At 46.6% G+C, this 27,834-nt stretch overlaps 1 protein-coding gene across 1 annotated transcript in view; it reads right to left on the reverse strand.

Annotated features, from left to right (window-relative positions):
• col16a1 (collagen, type XVI, alpha 1) overlaps nucleotides 1-27,834 on the reverse strand; it is a 131,650-nt gene that overhangs the window by 68,707 nt on the left and 35,109 nt on the right. Inside the window, exons 13-20 of the mRNA XM_055656139.1 lie at nucleotides 24,858-24,954; nucleotides 24,424-24,461; nucleotides 22,649-22,684; nucleotides 21,429-21,515; nucleotides 4,906-4,926; nucleotides 4,831-4,866; nucleotides 2,902-2,937; nucleotides 678-800 (exon numbers count right to left, since the gene is read on the reverse strand). Of these exons, the coding sequence (XP_055512114.1) occupies nucleotides 678-800; nucleotides 2,902-2,937; nucleotides 4,831-4,866; nucleotides 4,906-4,926; nucleotides 21,429-21,515; nucleotides 22,649-22,684; nucleotides 24,424-24,461; nucleotides 24,858-24,954 (474 nt within the window). The remainder of the gene's footprint in view (nucleotides 1-677; nucleotides 801-2,901; nucleotides 2,938-4,830; nucleotides 4,867-4,905; nucleotides 4,927-21,428; nucleotides 21,516-22,648; nucleotides 22,685-24,423; nucleotides 24,462-24,857; nucleotides 24,955-27,834) is intronic.

The raw sequence follows: 27,834 nt of genomic DNA on the forward strand, positions 1-27,834 counted from the left end.
CTCCCTGGTTCTGTTGATGGGACATTAACAGATGAAGTAAATTTGCCAACACCCCAACACCCCCAGCCACACTTCCACGGACCACATCATCTTGCATTCCCATACACCTCGCTCTGAGCACGTAAGCCCTCTTCTTTGACAATTATTTGTTGGCCTGGAAATATATATCCATTTGTTGGGGTGCCAAGGGCTCACACGCATTGACTCTGGAACTGTTTCCCACAGTCCGTTCCTTGGCTAATTCACAATTAATTTATGGTAGGTCTCATTCCCCTGTTCCCCTGCCTAGAGCCCACACTTGCTGTGGGCAATCCTGAGCTCGTCCCCCTCACCTAACCAATGCAGTAACTTTTGACACCCAGCAACGCCACCATTTTAATACGGTGATTCTCCCCAATCCCGGTCTTGTTGCCAGAGCAACGCACGTGGCATCCAACCTGAAAGCTGATTTACAGAGTGTGATACACCATGAAGACAATAATGTGGACGTGGTTTCTCTCAGGACCTACTCCCAGACCATTGCTGTGTGTGGTTTCTCTCAGGACGTACTTACAGACCATCGCTGGAGCTTCCTAGCGTTAAAACAGTTAGTCACATCACACAATACGGAAAGCGGTAACGAACTTAAAGCGACAACTACAGTCTACGATCAGACACCATCGACTAACAATACTCACAGAGGGTCCGGGTGACCCAAGCCCTGGGGGACCTCGGTCACCTTTGGGTCCTGGTGGTCCAGGGATTCCCACAATTCCTCCCAGCTCCTCGGGTAGTTGAGGACAGAATTCGCAGGCGTCACCCTGTGGCAGGCAGAGCACAGACAATTGTATCAGATCCACGAGTGTTACTTGGCTTCCTTCCTCCCCAATTCCCAATGAGCTGCCAGGAACTAAGATCACAGAGAGGTGGTCTCACTGGATCCTAGGACCTCCCAGGTTGACAAGATGGCAGACAGTGACTCTGCAAAGTTCTATGGGTGCAACACAGAGAGCATACAGTCAGGTTGCACTAGAGCTTGGTTTGGCAACAGCTCTGCCCAAGACCGCAGGAAATTGCAGCGAGTCGTGGATGTAGCCCAGTCATCACATAGACCAGACTGCCCACCATTGACTTCATCTACACCACCCTGGCTCAGGAAAGCAGCCAACATAATCAAAGACTTGTCCCACCTCAGTCATTCCATCTCCCTGCTCCCGTCCAGCAGAAGGTACAGGAGTTTGAATGTGCACACCACCATTCTCAGGACAGCCTCTTCCACTCTGTTATCAGACTTCTGAATGGTCCTTCCATCAACTACGGTGCAGTCCTGATCTTCCAACTTACTTCATTGTGGACATTAAACTTTTTCTCTGGGACTGTAACCAGCATTGCTGAGAACTATATTCTGCACTCTGGGATTTTTCTCTTTGCACCACCTGTTGTATTTGTGTATGACTTGCTTGTGCTCACCTAGAACATACAACAGTCTCCCTGTGGATGCAAGAGTTTCCTCCGGGTGCCCCACTTTCCTCCCACATCACAAAGATGTGAGGGTTTGTAAGTTAATCGGCCTCTGTTATTTGCCTCTAGTGTGTAGGGAGCAGATGTGCAAGTGTGATAACATAGAACAAGTGTGAATGGGTGATCGATGGTCAGTGTGGATTCGGTGGGTCACAGGGCCTGTTTCCATGCTATATAGGTCCACCACTGATTTTCCACCACCCTTGCTTCCAGAGCATTTCTAGATTATTTTGGGCACCGTATCTGAGGAAGAATGTGCTGGCTCTGGAGAGGGTCCAGAGGATGTTTACAAGAATGATCCCAGGAATGAGTGGGCTAACATATGATGAGCGTTTGACGGTTCTGGGCTTATATTCGCTGGAATTTAGAAGAATGAAGGGGGGACATCATTGAAGCATACAGAATAGTGAAAGGCTTGGATAGAGTGGATGTAGAGAGGATGTTTCCACTAGTGGGAGAGTCTCGGATTAGAGGTCATAGCTTCAGAATTAAAGGACGTTCTTTTCGGAAGGAGATGCGGAATTTCTTTAGTCAGAGGGTGGTGAATCTGTGGAATTCTTTGCCACATAAGGCTGTGGAGGCAAGGTCAGTGGATATATTTAAGGCAGAGATAGATAGATTATTGATTAGTATGGGTGTCATTGGTTATGGGGAGAAGGCAGGAGAATGGGGTTAGGAGGGAGGGATAGATCAGCCATGATTGAATGGCGGAGTAAACTTGATGGGTGAATGGCTCAATTCTACCCCTATCACTTATGATATTATAATTATCCATTTTTTCATCTCAACTGGAGCACCCGGAGGAAACCCACGCAGTCATGGGGTGAATGTGCAAACTCAACACAGACAGCACCTAAGGTCAGGATTGAACTTGGGTCTCTGGCACTGTGAGGCAGCAGCACTACCCGCCACACCACTGTGACACCCTGATGAAAGCTCTTGGCCTGAAACATTAACAAATGCTCCCTATGGAAAATCACTGATCAGCCCGATCTTGCCTTTTATATTTGGACAACCTGCTTGTGAACATAGTTCTTCCCTAGACAAAAGTGCTGGAGAAACTCAGCGGGTGCAGCAGCATCTATGGAGTGAAGGAAATAGGCAACGTTTCGGGCCGAACCCCTTCTTCAGATTTCGGCCCGAAACGTTGGCTATTTCCTTCGCTCCATAGATGCTGCTGCACCGGCTGAGTTTCTCCAGCACTTTTGTCTACCTTCGATTTTCCAGCATCTGCAGTTCCTTCTTAAACAACATGGTTCTTCCCATCTCCTCTCTCATTATCATCATGTATCACTCATACTACTACGCACGATGGAAGGTTCTGTTTCTGATCATTCAAAGGGACCTACATTAATTTCCAGTGACTTGGATTGGTTAGCTCAACCATCAACATAAACTCACCTTCTCTCCCTTCAGACCGTGCTCTCCAGATTCACCCTGGGAGGAATTCAAACAAAGATTTATGAACATGTATACAGGCTTGGATGTAAGATGATATCACTGGGACCCAGTCCAAATAAGCAACAAACTAACATGCAATTGGCCACGTACATATTTTTACAACTGGCTAATCTTAAAGTCATCAGTCACTAAACGCCACGGTGCAGAGAGGCAAGACAGCATTCTGTGTTGTCTGAGGCTCGGGGAGAATGGAAATTTCAGGGAAGGCAGCAGGGCAAAGTAGGTCAATTAAACAGGCATTCACCACCCTGAGAGCTCTGCACAACACTGACCACTGAGTGGGCTGGGCATCGTGTGGGCATCGCGTGGGCATCACATGGGCAGGCTTGCCGACCCATGGGAAATTGCAGCCAGTAATCTGTTATAGTTCCCGCCTCCACCACCTCCTCTGGCAGCACGTTCCATATACCCACTACCCTCTGTGTGAAAACATTGACCCTCAGGTCCCCTTTCAATCTTTCCCCTCTCACCTTCAACAACCTTTAGTTGTTGATTCCACTCCCTGTGACCATGTGACTGATCTAGCTCATTCATGAATTTACGCAACTCTATAAAGTCACTCCCCAGCCTCCTGCTATCCAGGGGAAAAAGCCGGTCTACCTATTCTACCCTGTAACATTCACACCACTGATGTTGGGCTCACCAGCCTGAAGTTCCCGGCTTGTCCTTGCAGCTTTATTGAAATAAAGGCACAACATCGGCCATCTTCCTTCCAGCACCTCAGCCGTGGCTAACGATGACATGAATATCTGCCAGGGCCCATCAATCCCCTCCTGTCTTCCCACAGACCAAGGATACACTGGGTCAGGCTATGAGGATTTATCGGTCTTTATGCACTTGAAGACCACCATCACCTCCTCTTTTGTGGACGTGGCAATGTGATCAGACGTCATTGTTCTCTTCCTCAAAGTCCTTAGCCTCCAGAATCTTCCCCAAGGTAAATTCAGAGGGGATGTGCCACACTGCCTGACCTCTGACCCCACTGAATACCTCCCACCACCTGACCCCTGACCCCAAAACCAGATGGAGGAGCTGTCATGGGAAAGTTTGTGGATGACACGAAAGTTAGTGGCGTTCTGGATAGCGAGGAAAATTGTCTAAGGCTACACCAGGTTATATATCGGAATGAAAGTTGGGCAGGGTGTTGGCAGATGGAATTTAATCCCGACAATTGCACTTTTGGAAGTCAAATGGGAATAGGACATATACAGTAAATGGCAGAGTAATGAGCAACGTCGAGGAAAAGAGAGACCTCAGAACCCAAGTCCATAGTTCCCAAAACAGGCAACTTAGGTCGATAGGATGGTGAAGAATGCATTGTGTATGCTTATGGTCAGAGCACAGGATATAAAAGTGGGAGATAATGTTCAACTTTGCAATACCCTGGGTTGGCTGCACATGTGGTCTGCACATGTGTGCTGTCACCACACTATAGAAAGGATGTGATTGTGCTCGAGAGGGTGCAGAAGAAATTCACTGGGTCATTGTCTGAATTAGAGGACCTTAGTTATGGGGAGAGAGTGTACAAGATGTATATAAATAGACAGATTGATAGTTAAATATGTCTGCCTCTGCTAGTGGAATCAAAACAAAAAAGGCTTAAGGTGAGAGGGAGGAGTTTTAAAAAAGACCTAAGGGTAAGATTTCTCTATAACAAGAGTGGTTGCTATCTGGAACACGCTGCCAGAGTAGGTGGGGGATCCTGATATATTTAATATATTTAAGTCATTTAGATAGACAAGCATAGAAGGATGCAAATGGGATTAGTGTGGATGGGAGACAAGGCCAGCATGGAAGTGATGGGCCGAAGGGCCTGTTTCTGCACTGTATGGCATGGATATTACCTCATTGGGCTGCTGGAACTCTTACCTTTCTACCCTGCAATCCTGGGGGTCCAGGTGTGGCCTAGAACAAACATGAAAAGATAATTAAATGTCTTGTAACACATCTCGACAACTCAGATGGCTCACACGGAAGTCAAGGTACGTGTGAGTGCACAAACAGCACTGCCCACATTCCCCACATCAATGCCTTCCACGTGGAAACATGCGCGGACACATACACTCCCCAAAGAGTAGTAATCTCAGACAGAGACTGGGACTGATGAATGACAACAGGTTACAGCAGCACCTGAAACAACAGTGGTCCCACTACACTGGTACAAGTACAGGAAAGAAGCTTGCCGTGAATTTAGGGGAAGCAGGAAAGACCATGGGAGAATGTTGCAAAAATGGAAAGTATCTGTTGCTGGTCTCCCATTCGAGGTGATGGAGCACCCTTCCCACTCCCAACCAATTCCCCCTCCCTCCCCGCTGATAAATATCAGCCATCCACAGCACCTCGCACACATCAGCAGCTGCCCTTCCCTCTGACATATGGCATACCTCTACCCGATGGTACTCACCTGGTGTAGGTGAGACTGTGCCAATGGGGCAGACTCCACTGCCAGCCACACCATTACTCTGCCAGCTCTCCCCAAGTCCCCACTTGGCCCAGAATTAAACCTGCAGTGCGTATGTTTACACATTCCTCCTGCAGGCACATGGGTTTCCTCCAGCTACTCCGGTCCTTCCCACATCCCAAAGATGTGCGGGTTTGTAAGTTAATTGGCCTCTGAGAAGTGTCCCTAATGTGTAGGGGGTGGATGAAAAAGTGGGATAATATAGAACAAGTGTGAACGGGTGATCGATGGTCGGCATAGACTCGGTGGGCCGAAGGGTCAGTTTCCATGCTGTATCACTAAAGTGAAGTTTATTACTGACCATGGTATATCGAATATTGCCAATACTGTTTTAAAGATGATTACTGAGGAAGTTCAGAACCGGCGAGGCACAGCGGCAAGCGAACACTGACGCGGTGTACGGGAGCCAGGGGTACAATAGTCTTGGAGGCGTCTCTCACTGGGGAGGTTTTACCCAGATCAGGATTCAGTTAAAGTTGGAACAGTAACAATACTATACGAGCAAAAGGAAAACGGCTAGCTTTACTGAAACCTTAGCAACACGTATATCCAGCCAAGTTCAACGCGTCAAGACTGGAATAAATATTCCCAATGGAGCAGCTAAAAATAACAACTTTGGGAAACTCCTCGGCTCGGACTAGTTCAGTGCACTCAGTATCCGCTGTTCCCCAATACCATCCCCACCCCTCCCGCTCCTTTTCCCTATCCCTCCCTCCCCTCCTCTTTCCCCAGTCCCATCCTTACCCCCTCCACACTTCCCATCCTCACCGTCCTCCTGTTCCCTAGTTCCATCCACCGCTCCCTCCCTTTCCCCATCCCTACCCATTTTCCCAACCTCCACCCTTCCCTCTACTGCTCCCCATCCCCACCTAACCGTCCAGCCCGTTCTCCAATCCCCATCCATCTCTGTACTCTACCCCCTCCTCCCTTCCTACCCGTTGTCACCACCCCATCCCTACCTCCCCTGTACCCCATCCTTACCTTCCCTGCACCCCACCCCTAATGTCCCTGTACCCCACCTCTCTCTCCACCCCTACCACCATTGTACCCATCCCCTCATCTCTCCCCTGTTCCCCAATCTCCATCTACCCCTCACGTCCTCCATCCCCTCTCCTCCCCCCCTATCTACCCTGTACCCAATCTCCCCTCCTCCCTCCCTACTTTCCACTCCCCCCCCCCCCCCCCCCCCCCCCCCTCGCACTGCATCCCCCACCCCTTCCTATTTCTCTTCTGCAAATTCTGTTAAACTTGGAATAAAAACAATGAAACCCGAGCAATAGGATCATGGCTGGAGTTGCTAACGGCTAAAAATCACGGACATCCAGCCAAGTGCAACATGCCAGAATTGGGGTAACGCATCTCTTCTGAGCAGCTAAAAATAACAGCTTAGGGAAGCTTCCAGCTGTGATTTACAGTGTGTGGCACTCAGCATCCTCTCACTTTTCCCTCTCCATTTAAGGTTTCCCAACACTGCTACTACAGTGTGGCTGCCTCGCCTGCAGCTGTCTGTCCTCTCATCCTTTTTGTTATTTTTAGTCTGTTTTACAGTTTGTTTTTGGAGGTCTTTAGTCTTTTTTATGTGGAGGGAGGGGAGGGAGGGGGAAACCGTTTTTCTTAGTCACTTCCTGGTCGAGGATGCGTCTATCCTCCGAGCTGCACCTTCGTACCCTCCTCGCGGCCTAACATCTGGATTGGAGCGATCTTTCCTGCCAGATACCGGCCAGAGCTTCAGCAGCGGCGCAGCACTGGGTTCCATCACGGAGCGAGCGATACGTTACCGGAGTGCTGTGACTGCCGATTTCAACACCGTAGATTGTTGTGTTGTGTTTATCTTATTTGCGTGCTGCATAGTAACTCAAATTTCACTGCACCAATTGGTGTATCTGGCAATAAGTGCCCTTTGTCCTTTGTCTGCTCCTGCTTCCTCACTTCTTGCCCAATTAATGAATAGCTTTACTGGAAAGCTGAACACTTTCCACTAATGTCCAACAGTACATGGAAGAAGAAAAATAAATTGTTTCCACATACACAAAGAAACTTCTCTCCCTCTCTGTTAGGGCATACCTTGTTCCCACTCATATGTTTTGCCCGGGGTTATTGTAAGGCCAGAATTAAAATCATAGATATAAGATAGTGACTGGAAAGTCCAGTATGGTGTGGTGTTCTGGAGGACACTGGGACTACAAGAACATGAAGCCACCATCTTCTGTCCCTGCCACAAACAATGTTCTCTCTCCATCGAATCCTCTTCCCCCAACCATCTCCCCATAGAACGGTACAGCACAGGTACAGGCCCTTCAGCCCACAATGTCTGTGCCAAACATGATCCGATACATTAGACTCCTCTGCCTGCACATGATCCATATCCTGCCATTCCTTGCATATCCATGTGCATATCCGAAAGACTCTTAAACACCACCATCATCTCTGCCTCCACCATCACCCCTGGCAGCCTGTTCCAGACACCCACCACTTCTGTTAAATAAATCTTGCCTTCCTCATCTCCTTTAAACTTTGCTCCTGTCACCTTAAAGCTATGCCCTCCAGTCTTTGATACTTCCATCCTAGGAAAAATGGATCTGACTATCTACATTCTCTATGCCCCTCATAATTGTATATACTTCTATCAGGTCTCCCCTCAACCTCCGATGATCCAGAGAAAACATTCCAAGTCTGTTCAACCTCTCCTTGTAGCGAATGGCCCCTAATCCAGGAAGAATTTTTCTGTGTAACAAAGAACTGCAGATGCTGGTTAAAATCGAAGGTAGACAGGAAATGCTGGAATAACTCAGCAGGTGAGGCAGCATCTCTGGAGAGAAGGAATGGGCGACGTTTCGGGTCGAGTGCCTTCTTCAGACTGATGTCAGGGGAGGGGGCAGGACTAAGATAGAATGCAGGCGGAGACGGTAGGACTGGTGAGAGAACTGGGAAGGGGGATGGGATGGAGAGTGAAACCAAGGGCTTTCTGAAGTTAGAGAAGTCAATGTTCATACCGCTGGAGTATAGACTACCTCAGCGAAATATGAGGTGCTGTTTTTATAATTTGCACTGGGCCTCAATCTGACAATGGAGGAGGCCCAGGACAGAATGGGTAGATTGGAAATGGGAGGGGGAGTTGAAGTGCTGAGCAACCGGCAGATCAGGTAGGTTACGACAGATTACATCCACAGTTTGTTAACACACAACTGCCCATAAACCTGTTGGACATGCTGCACACACTCAAAATTCTGACATTTTTCCCCAAGAGCTCATTTTCCTCTTCAAGGTCCTTCTTAAAACCTACCAGGGCTTTGATCATTTCACCAAGTACCTGGTCATGTCTTTGTTGATCCACGTGTGTAAAGCACCTCAATAGGCTTGATCAGATTAAATTAATACAAAAAATGTGATTACCTATCACTTCTATCTGGCACTCAAGATCTTGTTTTTTGTTCCAATTATTTCCATAAAATGATAAAAAAATTAAAAAAAAACAGTAAGCTGTGGTGTCCTTCTGACCGACAGTTTGTGGTTTGCATGACACTGTATCACTGTGAACCGGATATACATATAGGATGTAAGATAGTCAGTAGAAACCTCAGTGAGGGAGTAGTGTGTAAGACCATCTAATAATGGGGAGATAATCAACCCATGGCAATCTCGACAGATAAAGAGAAGAGTAGACACAGAGCAGGACAGTACAGGAATAGGCCCTTTGGCCCACAAAGTCTGTGCCGCACATGATACCATTGTAGCTAATCCCATCTGCCTGCAGAAATATCTCTCTGTTCCCGCCTGTTCATGTGTCTGTCCAATAGCCTCTTAAACTCCACAAATGCATCTCCTTCCGCATTGCACTCCCTCAAGAGCAGAGCGAGGCATTTGTGTGCACAGAGTGTGCCCGGCCAATCATGGACAGATAGACACACCAGTGTCACGGTGGCGCAGCGATAGAGTTGCTGCCTTACAGCGCCAAAGCCACCAGTCCCGGGTTCAATCCTGTCTATGGGTGCTTGGCTGTCAGGAGTTTGTACGTTCTCCCCGTGACCTGCGTGGGTTTTCTCTAAGATCTTCGGTTTCCTCCCACATTCCAAAGACAATCAGGTATGTAAGTTGATTGGCTTGGTGTAAAAATGTAAAATTGTCTCTAGTGTATGTAGATAGTGTTAATGTGACGGGATCACTGGTCGGTGCGGACTTGTTGGGCCGAAGGGCCTGTTTCCGCGCTGTATCTCTAAACTAAACAAAATGAAAATAAACCAGCTTGAGTCATGTGTGCAGCTGGAGCTGGTGGTGGTGGCTGCATTGTCCACCCATCATGTTAATGGTACAAAGTGCCCAACAGAAGAGAGAGAGAGAAGATACAACACCCACTCTGAACCACAGACCTCCAACGCTGGCCCCAAAGGTGTGGAGAGAACTTCAGTTCCCCTGGACCCTGCCTGCACTGGGTACACAAGCCCTGGACACGACAGGCAGCCCTGAACATCCACATGTTTAACTTTAACCTTTCTTTGCCAATCAATAGAGAGACCTACTCATCTAATTGGTATTGGTTTATTATTATCACGTGTACCCTGATAGGTGATATGCTTTGTCTGCGTGCTATCCCGTCAAATCATACGGTACTTAAGCACAATCAAACCATACACAAGTACAACATGTAGTGCAAAGAGAAAAATATCAGCGTGCCAAGTATAGAGTTACAGTGTTACAGGTACAGAGAATGTGCAGCTCAAAGGGAAGTGCAAGTGTGGTAGGTTGGAAGATTTAGACTACATCCTTATCTTATGGAATTCCCGTTCAGTAGTCTGATAACAGTGGAGAAGAAGCTGTACCTGAGTCTGGTGGTGCATGCTTTCAACCTTTGGTATCTTCTGCTGCATGGAGGGGGGGGGGGAGGAAGAAGAGGAATTGACCAGGGTATAAAAGGGACTTTATTATATTGGCTGCTTTCCCGAGGCTGCGGGAAAGTGCAGATGAAGTTAATGGCGGGGAGTCTGGTCGGGGTGATGGACTGGGCTACATTCACAACTCTCTAATGGGTGGGAGATTGCAACCTTCACATGGTCCACCCTGTTTCGACGAATGCAATCAACCTGGCGTGCACAAACAGAAGATCAAAGAGAACAAATTCTCTTACAACTTAAGGCTGTGCACGCCATAGGCAAGAAGAAGAAGACAACTCTCTGAAATTTCTTGTGTAGGAAAGAATTGCAGATGCTGGATTAAATCGAAAATAGACACAAAATGCAGGATTAACTCAGCGGGACAGGCAGCATCTTTGGGTAGAAGGAATGGGTGATGTTTCGGGTCGAGACCCTTCTTCAGACTGATCAGAGCATCAGTCTGAAGAAGGGTCTCGACCCGAAATGTCGCCCATACCTTCTCCAGAGATACTACCTGTCCTGCTGAGTTACTCCAGAATTTTGTGTCTATCTCTGGAAAATTCTATGGTGCCTCTGTAGAAGTAATTGCTGTTGGTCACCCTGGTTCCTTCCCCAGTCAGACCATTGATGTAAACAAGCAACAGCCTTCAAACTACGATCACTAAATGCTCTGCTACTTACAGCAGCTTAGAACGTACAAGGTGCAGCCAAGTTAACAAAGACCACTCACTATTGGAACAGCTGTTGTACTCACCACACAGCAGGGAGCCATGGGCCTAATGGAAACTAGTCTCATATTTATACAATGATTCAGTCTCCAACATGTGCATGAAGACAGGTGTAATCTTTCAATGCCTCTCGCTTCAGCCATCTGAGGTTCCCACCTACTTCAACAGAACGTCTAATATACTGGTGCACAAGAAGAGCATGGTGATCTGCCTCAATGACTCCCATCCAGCAGCACTTGCATTCACCATAATGAACTGCTTTAAGAGGTTGGTTATGCCACAAATCTCAGAAATGAGCCACATCAAATTTGCCCAGTGGTTCTCACTGGTTCTCCACTCTGCTCTGGACAGTGAGGGCACATACATCCAGCTGCTATTCATTGACCAGAACGCAGCATTCAACACTATCGTCTCCTCCAAACTCATCACCTAGCAACTGCATCCTCGACGTCCTCATCGGCAGACCTCAGTCACTGAGGATCAGTCACAGCATCACCTCATTGTTTTTTGCACTAACGTATTGTTTTTGCACAATCTTCTTTATTTTAGAGTCTTTTAGAATACCAATACAAATGTTACATGTATCTTATGTATAATTTATAAACAACCTGTGTGTGTGTGTGTGTGTGTGTGTGTGTGTGTGTGTGTGTGTGTGTGTGTGTGTGTGTGTGTGTGTGTGTGTGTGTGTGTGTGTGTGTGTGTGTCTATGTTTCCATCACACTGCTGCAAGTAAGATTCTCCTTGTCTCTGTACCTCACTGTAATCTTAGTCTGACAATAAACCTGATTTTATCAGGCAACTGAACAGTTCCCTCACCAGCTAGAGTGCCGTCCTGACCTCCCATCTACCTCACTAGAGACCTCTGCACTATATTTGATTGAACTTTATTGAACTTCCATGTTACATATTTGCACTAAATGTTGCACCCTTTTTCTTTGCACTGTGAATGCCTTGATTGTATTCATGTATAGTCTTTTTTTTTACTGTATAGCATGCCAACAAAAACTTTGCACTGTATCTCAGTACATGAGACAATGATAAACTAAACTAAAACTAAACTAAACTAGACACAACAGAACAAATATACCATGAACATAATGAGCCAGGACAAGAGCTCTGTACACGTGGAAATGTCATTTGGTGGTTTTGTGATCCTTGGCCATCTGGAACATCGCCCCCATAAAAGTCAAAGCTTTACTGTTCATCCAGCCTCTCACGCTGGAACATATGACTCTAATCAGAATCTTCCTTCATTCCACCAACAACTCCAACTCAAGTTCACAGGCAGCTTGGAAAGTGTGAACAATTTAGTTTTAGAGATACAGCGTGGAAACCACCAAGTCCGCATCGGCCAGCGATCCTCATACACTAACACTACACACAGTTGGGTTAATTAGCCAATTTTACTTTGGAGTCACGTGAGGGACTCCATGAAGAAGCCCGCCCACAGCGCCAGCGTGTCATATCGCAAACAACGCATGGACGTGTCACACCTGGGGAGGACGTCCCCGTGAAGTGGAGAGTAAAAAGCCGACGAACAGCAGGTAAGTGACTCTGCATTTCTAACTTTGTAGGAATGGACAGAGCACCTCGCAGGAAGTCGGTGAGAAAGGAACAGCAAGAAAGTCGGGAAGGAGCCGGGGACCTGCAGCAGCAGCAGCCGATGCCACAGTTGTTACCGATGGAGGAACCAGCTGTGCCCGACTTGAACCCCGCGCCGGCAAAATCGATTTCACGGCCGGGCGGGAAGGCAAAACAAAAGTCCCATCACCTTAATTCTGGTGGTGGAGACAGTACTCACCAGGTCAGGAGAACTGACGAGCAGCTGCGGGAAATGGAGCAGCCAGGAGCGGCCAGCCCTACGGAGCTGGAAAGCCGCTACCAATGGATGGATATCCAGCCGCCGGCGACAGGTGCTCGTGAGTACCGGGGCCGGGAAGGGCGGCAGGAGAATATTGGGCGGCCGGGAGCGACCAGTGCAGGGAGGCATGGGGACCGGCTGCGGGAACCGCGAGCGACTAGTGCCCGAGTGCACGGAAGTCGGTTGGAGCGGCCCGGTAAGCACCCGCGATCGACTAGCGCCCGAGAGCGCGAAAGTCGGCTGGAGCGGCTGCTGGACGAAATTGTCCAAAGTGGCAGGCTCCGTCAGAGGGAGGATAGCCACAGTGGGCACAATGTAAGCCCCACAGCAGGTTCCCTTAAAGGGCTGCAAGACATATCAGACTCCTCTGAGGAGGATATCCAATGTCTGAACAGCTCAGAGTCTGAGCAAGAGGTGGAACCGTCTTCTCCCATTGAAGGGAAGGAATGCAGCTTACTGGACATGGTGGGAGAGTACTTCCAGCAGCAGCAGACCGGCAAGAACCTCGAGGACAGGATGGCTGCAAGTATCGACTACATGTCCACACACCAGTTGCAGGCTAATACGATGGCTGAAGTATTGGCAAGGCACTTACCACCAGGGAATTGTACTGCGCTGCATGTAGCCAGTGTAAACAGGTGTATCTGGAAGCATGTGGGGGGGGGGGGTATTAGAAATCAGGATCTTAAGGTCCAAAATGCCCTCAAAAGTCTCACAGCAGGGATTACAGCTTTGGCCCGTTCGTTTGAGAAAGTGCAGATGGATAGTGACCAAAAGGATGCATTAGCATTATTCTGTAATGTACAGTTGGAATTGAATAATTTAAGAAAGGGAGCTATTCAGCCTGTGCTAGACCCTAAATTTGCCGGTTTGTGCAAGCAAAGGGATATAAAACCCCAAACCCTACTATTTGGAGGAGACTTGTCTAAACAAGTCAAAGAGTTGGATGAGGAGGCCAAGACATTGGGGCTGATAAGGGCAGCCAAAGGGTACCTAGGGAAGAGATTCCAACCCTATGGGCGTCCAAAGAAGGGTGGGCTCTATAATGCCACCAGGAATTGGAGAGAGAGGAGCCCCCAGCGGCAGCAGCGTCCTTTTTTAGGGTTTGGCCCGGGACGTCCGCTGTGGAAAATGCGGAAGCCAGTACATCAGCAGGCATCGCAACCTCAACATCAAGGGCCTCCACATCCACGACCAAAAATAAGGAAATAAATAAATTATCACCGATAACCATGGAGGTAGGTGAATCTGCGGCTCCGAAAGTTGTAGGGAGCACGGAAGTTGGAGGGGCATTGCAACTGCATTTGGAAGCATGGTGCAATATAACTATGGACAGATATATCCTTAGCAGTATTAAGGGATATCTGATAGAGTTTTTACACAAACATAACCCTCCAGTACAACATACACCGGACAGAAAATATATACTTACAAAATTAGAACAAGCAAAAGCTCACATAGAAATTGAAAGGCTATTCAATCAAGGGGTAATTGAACAAACTAAACCTGAAAAACAGGAGTTTGTCTCTAACATATTTATTAGGAATAAGAAAGATGGGGGTTGTCGTGTTATTATTGATTTGTCAACACTTAACAAATTTGTGCAATATGTTCATTTTAAAATGGATACGTTTAGCACTGCTATAGACTTAGTGTCTAAAGGTTATTTTATGGCAAGTATTGATCTTAAGGATGCTTATTATACAATACCCATTAGAAATAGACACAGGAGGTTTTTGAAATTTAATTGGATGGGACAGCTTTGGCAGTATAAGGCTTTGCCAAATGGGCTTACGTCAGCGCCTAGGTTATTTACAAAAATGCTTAAACCAGCCTTGGCATTATTGCGACAACAAAATCATAGAGTAATGGCATATTTGGATGATATTCTTATAGTGGGGAAAACTTATGAATTGGCATGTAAGGCAGTGGTGGCCACTAAGCAATTGTTTGAACACCTGGGGTTCATTATCCATCCAATTAAGTCTAAATTAACACCATCAACTAAAATGGATTACCTGGGGTTCACCATTAACTCAATTGATATGTTAGTGACTTTACCACTAGGGAAAGCCACAGAAATACAAAAGGATTGCACAGAGCTTATTAATACCGTTAAACCATCCATTAGACGGGTAGCCAGAATGATTGGGAAAATTGTGGCTACATTTCCTGCCATACAATTTGGACCATTACATTACCAAAATTTACAGAGAGACAAAATTAGAGCACTCAAAATTAACAGAGGCCATTTTGATAGGCCAATGGAGCTAACTATTGAAGCAATAAAAGAGTTACTATGGTGGGAACACAATGTGAAGTATGGCTCCAACCCAATAGTTATAGACAACCCGTCTGTGGTATTACAAACAGATGCCAGTGCAATTGGTTGGGGTGCGACGGATACCATCTCGAGCTGTGGAGGGAGATGGAGTATTCAAGAAGCTAACCTACTAAATATTAAGGGTATAAATTATTTAGAAATGTTAAGTGCATTTCATGGACTTAAGTCTTTCTGCTCAGGCATGAATCAGCAGCATGTTAGATTGCAGATAGACAATACCACGGTGGTGGCATATATCAATCATATGGGTGGAAATATATCAATATCTTGTGATAAATTGGCAAATTTAATTTGGCAATGGTGTATACAAAGGAATATTTGGTTATCGGCTACGTATCTACCAGGGATACTAAATTCAGTGGCGGACGCCAGGTCACGAAAATTTAATGAAAATACAGAATGGATGTTGAATAGAAAGGTCTTTGGGGAAATTACGGTGAAGTATGGAAGACCGGATATTGATCTTTTTGCATCCAGGTTAAATCACCAGTTACCTAGGTATGTATCATGGGAACCAGATCCTGGGGCAGAAGCTACAGATGCATTTTCACTGCACTGGGGGAAATGGTTCATATATGCATTTCCTCCTTTCTGCCTCATCAATCGGGTACTAAGGAAAATTCAACAGGATTCGGCATCTGGGATTCTCATAGTACCTGATTGGCCTACACAACCATGGTTCTCGGTGATACAAGATATGGTTTTAGAACCATGTATGCACTTTAAACAAAGTCCGAAGTTGCTGGTACATCCGGTAACTCATGATAGCCATCCATGTTATAAAAATATTGCTTTGTTGGCTTGTAGACTTTGAAGGAACCTCTACGAGACATGGGGCTATCCAGTAGAACTGTGGATATGATCACAGCAGCGCAAAGAACGTCAACACAAAAGCAATATTTAACTCACATTAAAAAATGGATAAATTACTGCCATTATAATCATCTGGACCACAGAGATAAGAATGTGCCGGCAGTGCTAGAGTTCCTCACCAGTCTGCACTACGAAGGATTTAGTTATAGCACAGTTAATAGTGCCAGGAGTGCGTTATCAACCTTTTTGTGGCAAGGAACAGATAGTGTTTCAGTGGGATCTCATCCGCTGGTAATTAAACTGTTAAAAGGAATTTTCAACACCAGACCGCCTAAACCAAGATACACCCAGATTTGGGATGCTAGTGTGGTCCTCAATATGCTAAGGACTTGGTCGCCGGCCACAGCATTGACTCTGGACATGTTGACTAGAAAAGTGGTTATGCTGATGGCATTGGTCACAGCACAGAGGGTCCAGTCACTGCAAAAGTTGAGACTGGATAGCTTCTCTATGGCGGCAGGACGTTTGGTCTTTGTAATACAGGATTTAATTAAACAAAATAGACCGGGATCAGCAGGACAGGTCATTGAATTTCTGGCTTACCCGGAGGACGAACGTCTCTGTATTATGGAACATATTTTGTTGTACATGGAACGGACTAAGGCCATTAGAGGCAAAGAAATGGGGCTGTTAATCAGCTATAGGAAACCATACCACAGGGTGTCTACCCAGACTATTTCTCGGTGGATTAAATATGGATTAAGGAAGGCAGGAGTGGACACTAATATTTTTAAATCTCACTCCACCAGGGCGGCAGCTACATCCGCAGCGAAACGCCTTGAGGTCTCCATGGACCAAATCCTCAGGACTGCAGGATGGTCGTCGGAGAGGACATTTCAAAAATTCTATAATAAACCACTTAGTGGTGTAGAAACGTTTTCGCGGAAACTTTTAAGTTCCGTATTATAATTTATCCCTGATGAACAAGGGTTTATGATTTGAATTAATAAATATTATTTATTGTTATGGTAAACAATTGATGTCAATGTTTTTCTTGGTTTTTTAAAAAATCATTAACAATTTCTCCCAAACTACCAAGGCAGTTGTGAAGCATGGACTCGGTTTTCCAGGGCATGAGGTCACAGAGCTTTGAAATCTTCATGGAGTCCCTCACATGACTCCGAAGTAAAATAGTAAGATTAAACGAGAACTTACCAGTTTGAAGTTTGATCTGTATTTTATGAGGAGGAACGTTGAGGGAATACATGCCCTCCGCTCCCACCCTCGTAGGGTCAAATCTTAAGCTGGTATTTCTTTAATAATCTTGCTATTTTAGGTCAATATTGGATATCTGTGACCTCACACCTCTGCTTTGAAGGATGACACGCTGGCGCTGTGGGCGGGCTTCTTCATGTATTCCCTCAACGTTCCTCCTCATAAAATACAGATCAAACTTCAAACTGGTAAGTTCTCGTTTAATCTTACTATTAACCTATAAACCACTACGTCAATGTCAGTGTGGGGAGAAACCGGAGATCCTGGAGAAAACCTACGCATGTCACGGGGAGAATATACAAACTCCTTACAGATTAGGACGTAGTCAGGATCGAACCCGGGTCTCTTTCTTTGCTGAACGCAGAGAACGCAAAGACCTCTACAGATCATTTTCTTAAATACAAATAAGGCTGAACACATTCCCAGTCTCTGCAGAGTCATTCCTAACTCACTGCCAAACCTATCTTCATGATTGACCTCAGGAAATCCCACAATAATTCCAAATATGGAAATCAAATCACCAAATCTTTCCCCTTCATGTTCTGCAAAATCCTACTCCCTTAACCCTTCACAAAAAAAATCCAGATGGATCAAACATTCCTCATTCACAAACTACTTGAGTAACTCAGTGTGGGTCCAGCAGCATCTCAGAAGAACACGGGTAGATGACGTTTCAGATCGGGACCTTTCTTCAGGCTGACTGTGATGAGGGGGAGGGTTTGAAACATGGAAGGGAGGAGGGGCAAGACAAAGCTGGGCAAGTGATAGGTGGATACAGGTTGATATGCACACGATTGGGCAAAGGTCAGAGATGAAAAGACAGAAGGTGTGAGATAACAATTGAAAAGTTGCAAATTGTTAAACTCGATGAAGGAGTGGAGAGAAAGGGGTGAAATGGGTGTGAATCCGGGAAGGGCACAGGGAAGAGAGGGTGGAGGGGGGCAGAAGGAAGGAAGGGATGTGGGTCAGTCACTACCTACAATTAGAGAATTCAATGTTCATATTGTGGAGTTGTAAGCTACCCAAGTGGTGCTATTTAACATTGAAATCCCCCCAATTTTAGCTAAACAAACCACCCTTCCTTTCGTCCTCTCCTCCACCATGCCTCACCTGGACTCACCAATGGCAGGCGTCTAGAAAATGTAGATGGCAGTGGGTGCCAATGGTTACCACACTGATCAACATGCCCTTGCCACCACTATCTACAGGCCGCCCAGTCTCTGCCAGCCTGTCTTTCTGTACAGTGTATCATTTATTATGAACAATGTAATATCTTGCAATACATTTTGTTACCCTTTATCCTTTGTCTGTGTTCTGTGGATGGCTTAATTGTAATCACGTATGGCCTGTTCTTTGACCAGATTGCAAATAAACAAAAGCTTTTCACTGTATCTTGGTACACATGACTATAAGAAATTAAACTAAATATGTCATTATATCCGGATGAGATCCCAGGCAGGGTGCTCCGGGACTGTGCTCACCAGCTCGCTGAGGTATTCACAGACATTTTTAACCTTTCCCTAGCACACTCCTCCGTGCCAGCGTGCCTGAAAACCACCACTTTCATCCCGGTGCCTAAGCAGCCAATCACCAACTCTCTCAATGACTACAGGCCCGTTGCTCTTACATCTGTAGTCTCCAAGTGCTTTGAAAGGCTGGTCCTAGGTCACCTTAAATTATCTCTCGACCCACACCAGTATGCATATAGGGCTAATAGATGTACAGAGGATGCCAGTTGTACAGGGTGTTGGTGAGACCATACCTGGAGTATTGTGTACAGTTTTGGTCTGCAAATCTGAGGAAGAGGGTACAGAGAAGGTTCACCAGACTGATTCCTGGGGATGTCCTTTCATATGAAAAAAGACTGTCTTTTGTACCGCTAGAATTGATTGAAATAAACTTCCAAAAGCTTTTCACTGTATCTTGGTACACATGACTATAAGAAATTAGGAAGATAAAAAAACATTTTTTCACACAGAGTGGTGAGTTTCTGGAACTCTCTGCCACAGAAGGTAGTTGAGGCCAGTTCATTGGCTATATTTAAGAGGGAGTTAGATGTGGCCCTTGTGGCTAAAGGGATCAGGGGGTATGGAAAGAAGGCAGAAACAGGATACTGAGTTGGATGATCAGCCATGATCATATTGAATGGCGGTGCAGGCTCGAAGGGCCGAATGGCCCACTCCTGCACCTATTTTCTATGTTTCTATGTTTCTATATAATATTTCTATTAATTATAATCAATAACAATCGCAGGTTTCAGGCAATGGTGATCTCTGTAATAATCTGTGGACGTGTATCTGCCATCCTGCATCTTCGACATATTTAACGTACCAGGTGAGGATAACCGCAAACTCGCCAATCACCAACAACCACCATCTCAGTGACTACAAAGGATAGTATTCGTGAAGCAAGGGCTTACATCTGTATAGTGGGAGGGTCTCCAATTTGGTCAGCAAAAAATTAAGAAAGGCTGGTCCTAGGTCGAACACCTTAAAAACTAATATAAGAGTCTATATAAAAAGAAAAAGGGTGGCTAGTATGCATTGGAGGGGGCTAAGTTGATGTACAGAAATGGATGGCAGTATTTTGTATCAGTCTTCACATAGGGTGGATAAACAGGGGGCGGTAGGAATGAGGAGCTAAATACCTGATCACCAGTATTGTGTATTAGGGAAATTTGGTCTGCAGGAATCTGAGGAAAGATTACATTCTTGGGTCTTAGGGAGGCGAGTACAGAGCAAGGTGATCACCAAACTGATTCCCCAGGGATGTGGCAGGACTTTTTAATATGAAAAAAGAAGGCGGGTAACTATAGACCGGTTAGTCTAACATCGGTGGTGGGTAAATGTTAGACTGGGGCACTTGGATAAACATGACTTCATCGGACAGAACCAACATGGTTTTGTGAGAGACGGGAGGATACATCCCCGGGCTGAGAAATCGGTGGGGATTGTGGATGCATTGGTGATAATTGTTCCAAAATCCTGGAGCAGGCCCGGTCCCAATGTTAAGGCCACCCTATAACAACTATATGTAAAAAAGGAAAGTAACACAGAAGGCGGGTAACTATAGGAAGTTGTTTAACTCGCTAGAATTCTTTGAGAAGATTGAGGGGGGGATCTTATAGACTTCCAAAAGGCTTCAAGGTGCAAAATATTGCTTAAAAAATTATGGGGGGGGTAATTGGGGTACAGGCTAGATGCAGCAGAGAGTTATTTCCGATGTTGCGGGGTTCCGCAAGGGTCGGTGCAGGACAGTTGTTCACAGATTTGGGGAGGGAACCAAGTGTAATATATCAAAATTTGCGGACGTTTAAGGATAGGAGGAGGGGAAATCCTTAGATAGCTACTGAGTGATGAGATGAAAATACTAATTTTCATTCACAGAGTGGTGAGTTTTTTCTAAATGAGGAGGAGCTGCGAACTCTCTGCCACAGAAGGTAGTATGAGGTGCAGCAAGCAATCAGGAAGGCCAGGAGTTTTGGCATTGGCTATATTGAGTAAAAAACACGGAGGTCTTGCTGCAGTGTAGACAGTATTGTGAGACCCTTGTACTGGCTAAAGGGGGGTCCAGGAAAGGATGTATGGAGAGAAGGTTTACAGGATTAATTCCTGCAGGATACGGAAAGTTGGCTGATCAGCCTTTGGATTTAGATCATATTGAATATAAGATCGGCGGGGCAGGCTCGAAGGGCACCGAATGGCCCCACTCCTGCACCTAGTTTTCTAAAACTGAGATTTCTATATAATTCACTGCCCCAGGAAGCAGTGGATTTCTATTAATTATAATCAATAATAATCGCATGTTTCAGGCAATGGTGATCTCTGCAATAAATCTGTGGACGTGTATATGCCATCCTGCATCTTCACCATATTTAACGTACCAGGGGCAGAGGATAGGTAAGACCTGGTGATCTCCTGTCGAACTCACGTAGATCTCTAGTCCAACAACCTGGGTTTTTACCACTTTTTTGCCTCCCCCAGCACGAGGTTCTTGGGGTGGATGAGTGGTGAAAGGGGAGGGTAGTGTCTCTGCTGTGTCTTGTGTCTACTGTTTGTGGGTAAGTTTCCTGAGGAATGGCTGCGGGCTCGATGGATTTTACTTTCTATGTTTCCGCCCTGAAGCCTGTTTTCTGAGGTGCTTTTGGATTTTCCGCAGCCTGTTCTTCCTCTGCTTCTGTGGGACAAAGCCCACACTGGTCTCCCTGCGGACAAGAGTTGGCCATTACTGACTCGACGCTGTTCTGGAGGGTTCAGAACTGGAGGTGAATTTGAGGTGAGGGTGGCAAGTGGTGGTGATGGGGAGAGGCCATTGTCATGGAGCAGGCTAGTTAGTGGATGCATGGAGTAAATTGCAGGGATTGTTAATGAAAGATGGAACCCGGCTCAGAATTCTCTGGTGTCTGGAGAATGAACTGACTTTGGATCCTCCAAACGCCTCCCCAATATCGTACAACTATGCAACGCTGTCCACACTCCATCACTGCCAGAGCTCATGTGCAAATATGACCCACAGCTGTGCCCCACATTTGCAAGTGTCACAAGTGGTAAGGATGCACATTTCCACAGGACGCAAGAGACAAGGGGTGGCTATGCAGAAGTTTGGGATCTGCTTATCGCCTCTGACCCCTTAGTACAAGGCAAAAGAAGAAATTATCAGAAGAAAAGACAAAACTCAATGTGCTGGAGTATCTCAGCAGGTCAGGCAGTATCTGTGGAGGGAATAGACAGGCGACGTTTCGGGTCGGGAACCTCCTTGATATTGAATGCTGAGGGTTGAGGAGACTGGAGAAGAGGTGACAATGCCTGGCAAGTGATAGGTGGATACAGGTGATGGAGGGAGGGGTTGATTGACAGATGGGTGGAGTTAGTGACAAAGGCTAGAAGTGAAAAGGAGAAAATGTATGTCAGTTAAGGGGAGGAGAGTGAAATTATGGAAAGCTAGAGGGAGGGATGTAGGTGGAAGGAGAAGAGGGGTGGGTTAGTTGACTAAATGGGTGCGTACCAGAGTGTGACGTTGGGCACAGGAAAGAGAGTGGAGGGGGGATGGAGGGTAACTTAATATTGGAGAATTTAATGTTCATACCGTTAGGTTGTAAGCTACCCAAGCGGAATAGGCGCTGAACAAAACTGGATCATAGAAGAGTATAGCACAGAGATAGGAAATGTGGTCCTTTCAGTCCTTGCCAACACCGAATATCCCATCTATCTCTTCCTCCGCTTTTACCCCCATGACCCTCAGTCCCCAGACCCCTCTTTAAAGACCCCACCCTGACATGCACCAGTTCCAGGCCCCCTATCCCATTCTCCCTCACCTGTTGGAACCAGAGTGACTCACCTTCTCTCCCTTTGGCCCAGGCAGTCCCGGTTCACCCTATCAAAGAGAAAAGACCAAGGTGTGGTGAGCGCCAAGTTTCAGAGGAGACGAGAATCCTTTGAGTACAAATATCCTCCCTACTTCCCACTGACGCGTGCACTCAGAGCAACATCACCTTAAGACTGAGCTATTAACCAACACACAACAAACACACAAACCAAGAAACGGGAGGATATATTTGCAGAAAAAAGGAAGTACAGATGCTGGCTTACAAATAAAGACCAAAGTACTGGAGTAGTTTAGCAGTTCAGACTGCATTTTGGGAGAGCATGGATAGGTGACTTTTCAGGTTGGGAAGATGTAAAATAGACACAAAAAGCTGGAGTAACTCAGGCAGCTTTTAGGAAATAACTCAGGCAACTGGGACAGGCAGCATCTCTGGAGAGAAGGAATGGGTGACGTTTCAGGTCGAGAGCCTTCTTCAGGCAAGATGGAAATATTTGCATCATTTTTCTCATAGTTTGAAATATTTGCGGCCACCTGCTGGCAATGTTCCACCCATCAGAAGATTGAGGCAGGCACGACCTGTCAGGTTGACCAAAATCTTTCTCAGTTGATGATATCTCCTTGTGCATTTCACATTCACGATGGCACCTTCAATTTTAAGGTGGAATTTGGGGAAAAGGATCAAGACTGTCAACCTTGTCATCCAAACCCCCACCCAGCAACCCCCCAGTCTTTCACTTCTCCTCGGTTGCTCAATGGCAGGAAACAAGATGGCAGTTCTGATGAAGGGCCATCGGCCTGAGGCTTTGACTGTATCTACAAACGCTGCCCAACCAGCTGAGTGTCTCTAACACAATGTTTGGGAGGAAATCAGCGGATCAGGCTGTGTCTGGGTAGGGCTCACCAGATAGATGACATCCCAACGTTCTGCCCAGCTGTTTCCAGGCAGCTAAACAGTCCTCTCATCAGCTAGGGTCCGGTCATGACCTCCCAACTACCTGATTGGGGACCTATCTTTAATCAGACTTTATCTTGCACTAAATGTTGTACGCTTTATCATTTATCCCTGGACTGTGGATGACTTAAATTACCAACATGCACGATTCAAGGATGTGTGGGCTAGAAACCCATGAAGTCACAGGGGGAAACGAGCAAACTCCACACAACAACAGTGCCGAAGGTCAGGATTGAACCCGGGCCTCTGGCGCTGTGAGGCAGCTGCGCCCTGTATCCACAGCAGGGTGTTGATGTTACACTGATGGTTTTCATCGGTTCCGATGTCCATCACTTGCTGGTTCACTAAGTGTTCCCCGCCCGGAACATTTCACAAGTATACCACCAATGCCCACAGTCCCCACTGGTCTCCTGCCCCTGACGTGCCAATCAGCGGGCAGCCAGTTTGCTCCTTCCTTGCCTATCTGCCCCCTCTGTGCAACACACCCTCTCCCCCATCTCCTGCCAACACCACAGCACCAGGGAGCACTGGCCCCCAACATCTGCCCACACACACCAAGAGTTGTTTAAAATCACTCCCAGATTGCTCATAGCAGCTGCTGGGAAGTCAATCCTCCCTCCCCGGAGACCAGGATGGGTCTGGAGAGGACAGAAGGCAGCCTGATGGGCAGTGGAGTTGTGCCGGACAATTATGCCTGGGGGGGGGGGGGGGGGGGGGGGGAAGGGGGAAGAAGGGGGGAAGGGGGAAGGGGGGGGGATAGGCAGTAGGATGGAGGAAAGGGCAGAGGGACGGTCGCCCTTTGACGTGTTGAGCCACAGCAGTCGAAGAAACTCACCGAGTCTCCCTTTGATCTGGGTGAACCTCCCGGTTTTCCCCTTTGGAATATAAAAGGAAACAACCATCAGAACTGCAGACCACGGAGAAGGTGTTGCTGAGCGATAACTAACAGTCAAGCTGCCGGGAGGACTGGCATGGACTGGCAGGATGAGGGCATGAAGGGCAGACGCACTGAAAGGGGTTCTGAGGGGAGAGTGCAGAAGACGCTGGGGGATGTGGGGCGGAGCGAGGGGAAGAGAGGGAGGCAGTGAGGAGAGAAGGCATGGACAGTACCCTTGAGAGTCAATGTGGTCACCACACACCCACCCCGTGTTTTGACCTCAACTAATGGTGGGTGGGCGGAGCATTGACCAGTATCCCACGCGGCAGGGCTGGTGTGCTGTTGTTGTTTCCCCCCCGTCACCTCCCCCGCAATCCTGCATGAGACACTCACCGGTTTTCCTGGAATTCCTACCCCTGGAGTTCCCGGTAGTCCCGGTGATCCCGACTCTCCGGCAAGGCCCTCTGGTCCCACGGCTCCCGGATCCCCCTGCGGCACAGAACAGACAGGCTCAGTAACAGCACGATTTACCGTGCAGGTAGACAGAGTGCCAGAGAGAGTGTGCTGTAGGCTTGCCTTTCTAGGTCAGGGCATTAAGCACAAGAGCCAGGAAGTCATGATGTAGCCTCTATAGGACTTTGAAGATAGACACAAAATACTGGAATAACTCAGTGGGTCAGGCAGCATCTCTGGAGAAAATGGTCAGACGACAATTCTAGTCGAGACCCTTCTACAGACAGAGTCAGGGGAAAGGGAAACTAGAGGTATCAAAAGATACAATCAGAGCTGGCACGGATGACCAAGCACAGTACGAGCCCACAATGGTCCATTGTTGGCTGTGGAAGTGGTGATAGGGTTGATAGGCTGCATTTTGAGTATTGCGTGCAGTTCTGATCGCCCCATTACATCAAGAATGTGAAAGCTTTGGAAAGGGAAGAGGAGGTTTACCAGAATGATACCTGCATTTGGAGATATTAGCTACATGTAGAGGTTGGACAGACTTGGATTGTTTTCTTTGGAATGTCAGAGGTTGCAAAGTGACCTGATAGAATAGGATATAGAATGACGAGGCATAGATAGGGTAAACAGTCAGAATCTTTTTCACAGGAGGAAAATATCCTAAGTTAGATGACATAGCTTTAAAGTGAGAGGGGCAAAATATAATGGCGATATGCTGGGCAAGTATTATAAGTGTGATAAGTGCCTGGAACAGGGGTTGTTTTTGAGGCAGATATGATAGTGGCATTTAAGAGACTTTTGGTTGGACATATTGGTATGCAGGGAGTGGGTTATGTGCAGGCAGGTAAGTGTTGGTCTTGGCATCATGTTCAGCACAGACATTGTGGGCCAAAAGGCATGTTCCTGGGCTGTACTGTGCTATGTTCTGTGCCTGCCACAAATGGCCAGGTTCATCAGTGCCTGAGCTGCAGATTGTACAGAATGCAAGTTTCACAACCACAGCAGCACAAGTTCAGTAAGAGAGTGAACACAGCACACTCCAGAAGATGCTGCATCAAGGGTTACTGCTAAAAGTAAAACCCCTTGGTGGAAGGGTCACACATTGGCAAGGATGCAAGGTTGGTTGTTGGGCAAGGTTGGTTGGTGGGCTTGATTTTTTTTTTACCAGGTTGGCAACATATAGTGAGTGGTGTATCACATGGATTGGTGAAGGGGCCGCAACGTTCTACAATTTATATTAATGGCTGGATAAAGGCTCTGAAAGGAGATAATGTACTGATGACACAAAGGAAGGTAAGTAACTTGTGAAAAGGACATGAAGAGGTTATAAAGGGATATGGATATGTTGAGCAAAGATATGGGAGATGGAGTTTAATGTAGAAAAATGTCAAGTAGTCTGTTTTGCAAAGAGGAGTGAAATAAAGGCAGACAATATAACCTGGTGAAAGGTTACAGAACTGTGGAGGCAGTGGGATCCAGTGGCCTGGTCCAAGATAGGGCAGGATGCAAGTACAGACATCTCCACCAGAACCAAAACACTTCCAGAGCAGTGGGGACATCTTCAGCAACGACAAAAACATTTCCAGAGCCTTGGGGGATATCTCCACCAGCGGCTGAAACAATTCTAGAGCTGGAGTGGATATTAACTGTCAATCGCGCCAGTGACTCCCACAGCCCGCGACTGAATCAAAAAACACAAGGGGCTCAGACAAGGTACGCGAGGGAACACTGACCAATGCAGGGGGGGGGGGGGGGGGGGGGGGGGGGGGGAGAGGTCGACTTTTGTGGATTGATGAGGAGAAAACCTGCATGAATGTTTCAAAGGTGAATCAGGATTAACTACATTCAAAGAATATTTTGATGATGCATCATCTGAGAGAGACAAAGAAACAAAGATGGCGTGAATCACCAATAAATGAAGTGGAAAAATAGTACACAATAAGTCTAAATGGAATAATCTATTCTAGCAGGAACAACGCACAGAATATTGAATATGTGACAGGACACAATGGGTAATATTGAAGTGTTTAAGAAGGAACTGCAGATACTGGAAAATCGAAGGAACACAAAAAAGCTGGAGAAACTCAGCGGGTGCAGCAGCATCTATGGAGCGAAGGAAATAGGCAATGTTTTGGGCCGAAACCCTTCTTCAGACGGGTAATATTGAAGGGTAGTTTCCAGCTGGGCGGGAGGTGGACAGTGGAGTTTAGACAATAGATTACCAGGAGCTGGTACAAGACGACGAGTTTCCTTCATATATATTAATGACTGATGGTGTACCATTGACACAGAGCACGAATGTAGTGTGAACTGTGAGGAGCATATAAATAGGCTTCCTGGAGTTGTTGATGGAGCGGTGGAATGAGCAGATGGATGACAGAGGGTATTTAATGCTAGAATCAAGAAACTGCAGATGCTTGTTTACAAAATAAAATCCCAGAGTAACTCAACAGATCAGGCAGCATCTCTGGAGAACATGGACAGGCGACGTTTCAGGTTGAGACCCTTCTTCAGACTATTGGTTGATCTCAGCATTTCTACAAAAGGGTGCATGAACTAAGAGATCCTGGGATCTATCTACACTGTTCTCTGTTTGTCAGAAGATCAAAGGCACTTTAGGAAAGGGGTAAAAACTACGTGGGATCTGAGCTTTATAAGTAGAAATATAGAGCTAGGAGGTCAAAAGGAACCTTTATAAAACACTGATCAAACTCAAAAACCTGCTACTGATCTGAAATAAAAACAAGAAATGCAGGAAACACTCACTGGGTCGGCCAACAATTGTGGTAGTAGAAACCGAGTTTACATTACTGGGTATTAGCTGTAAGACGGGGTTGGACAGACTTGGATTTTTGTTTCCTCTGGAGCAATGAAGGTTGCGGAGAGAGCTGATAGAAGTATATGGTTTGT

Source organism: Leucoraja erinacea, chromosome 26, assembly GCF_028641065.1.
Source record: "Leucoraja erinacea ecotype New England chromosome 26, Leri_hhj_1, whole genome shotgun sequence".
NCBI classification, from domain to species: domain Eukaryota; kingdom Metazoa; phylum Chordata; class Chondrichthyes; order Rajiformes; family Rajidae; genus Leucoraja; species Leucoraja erinaceus.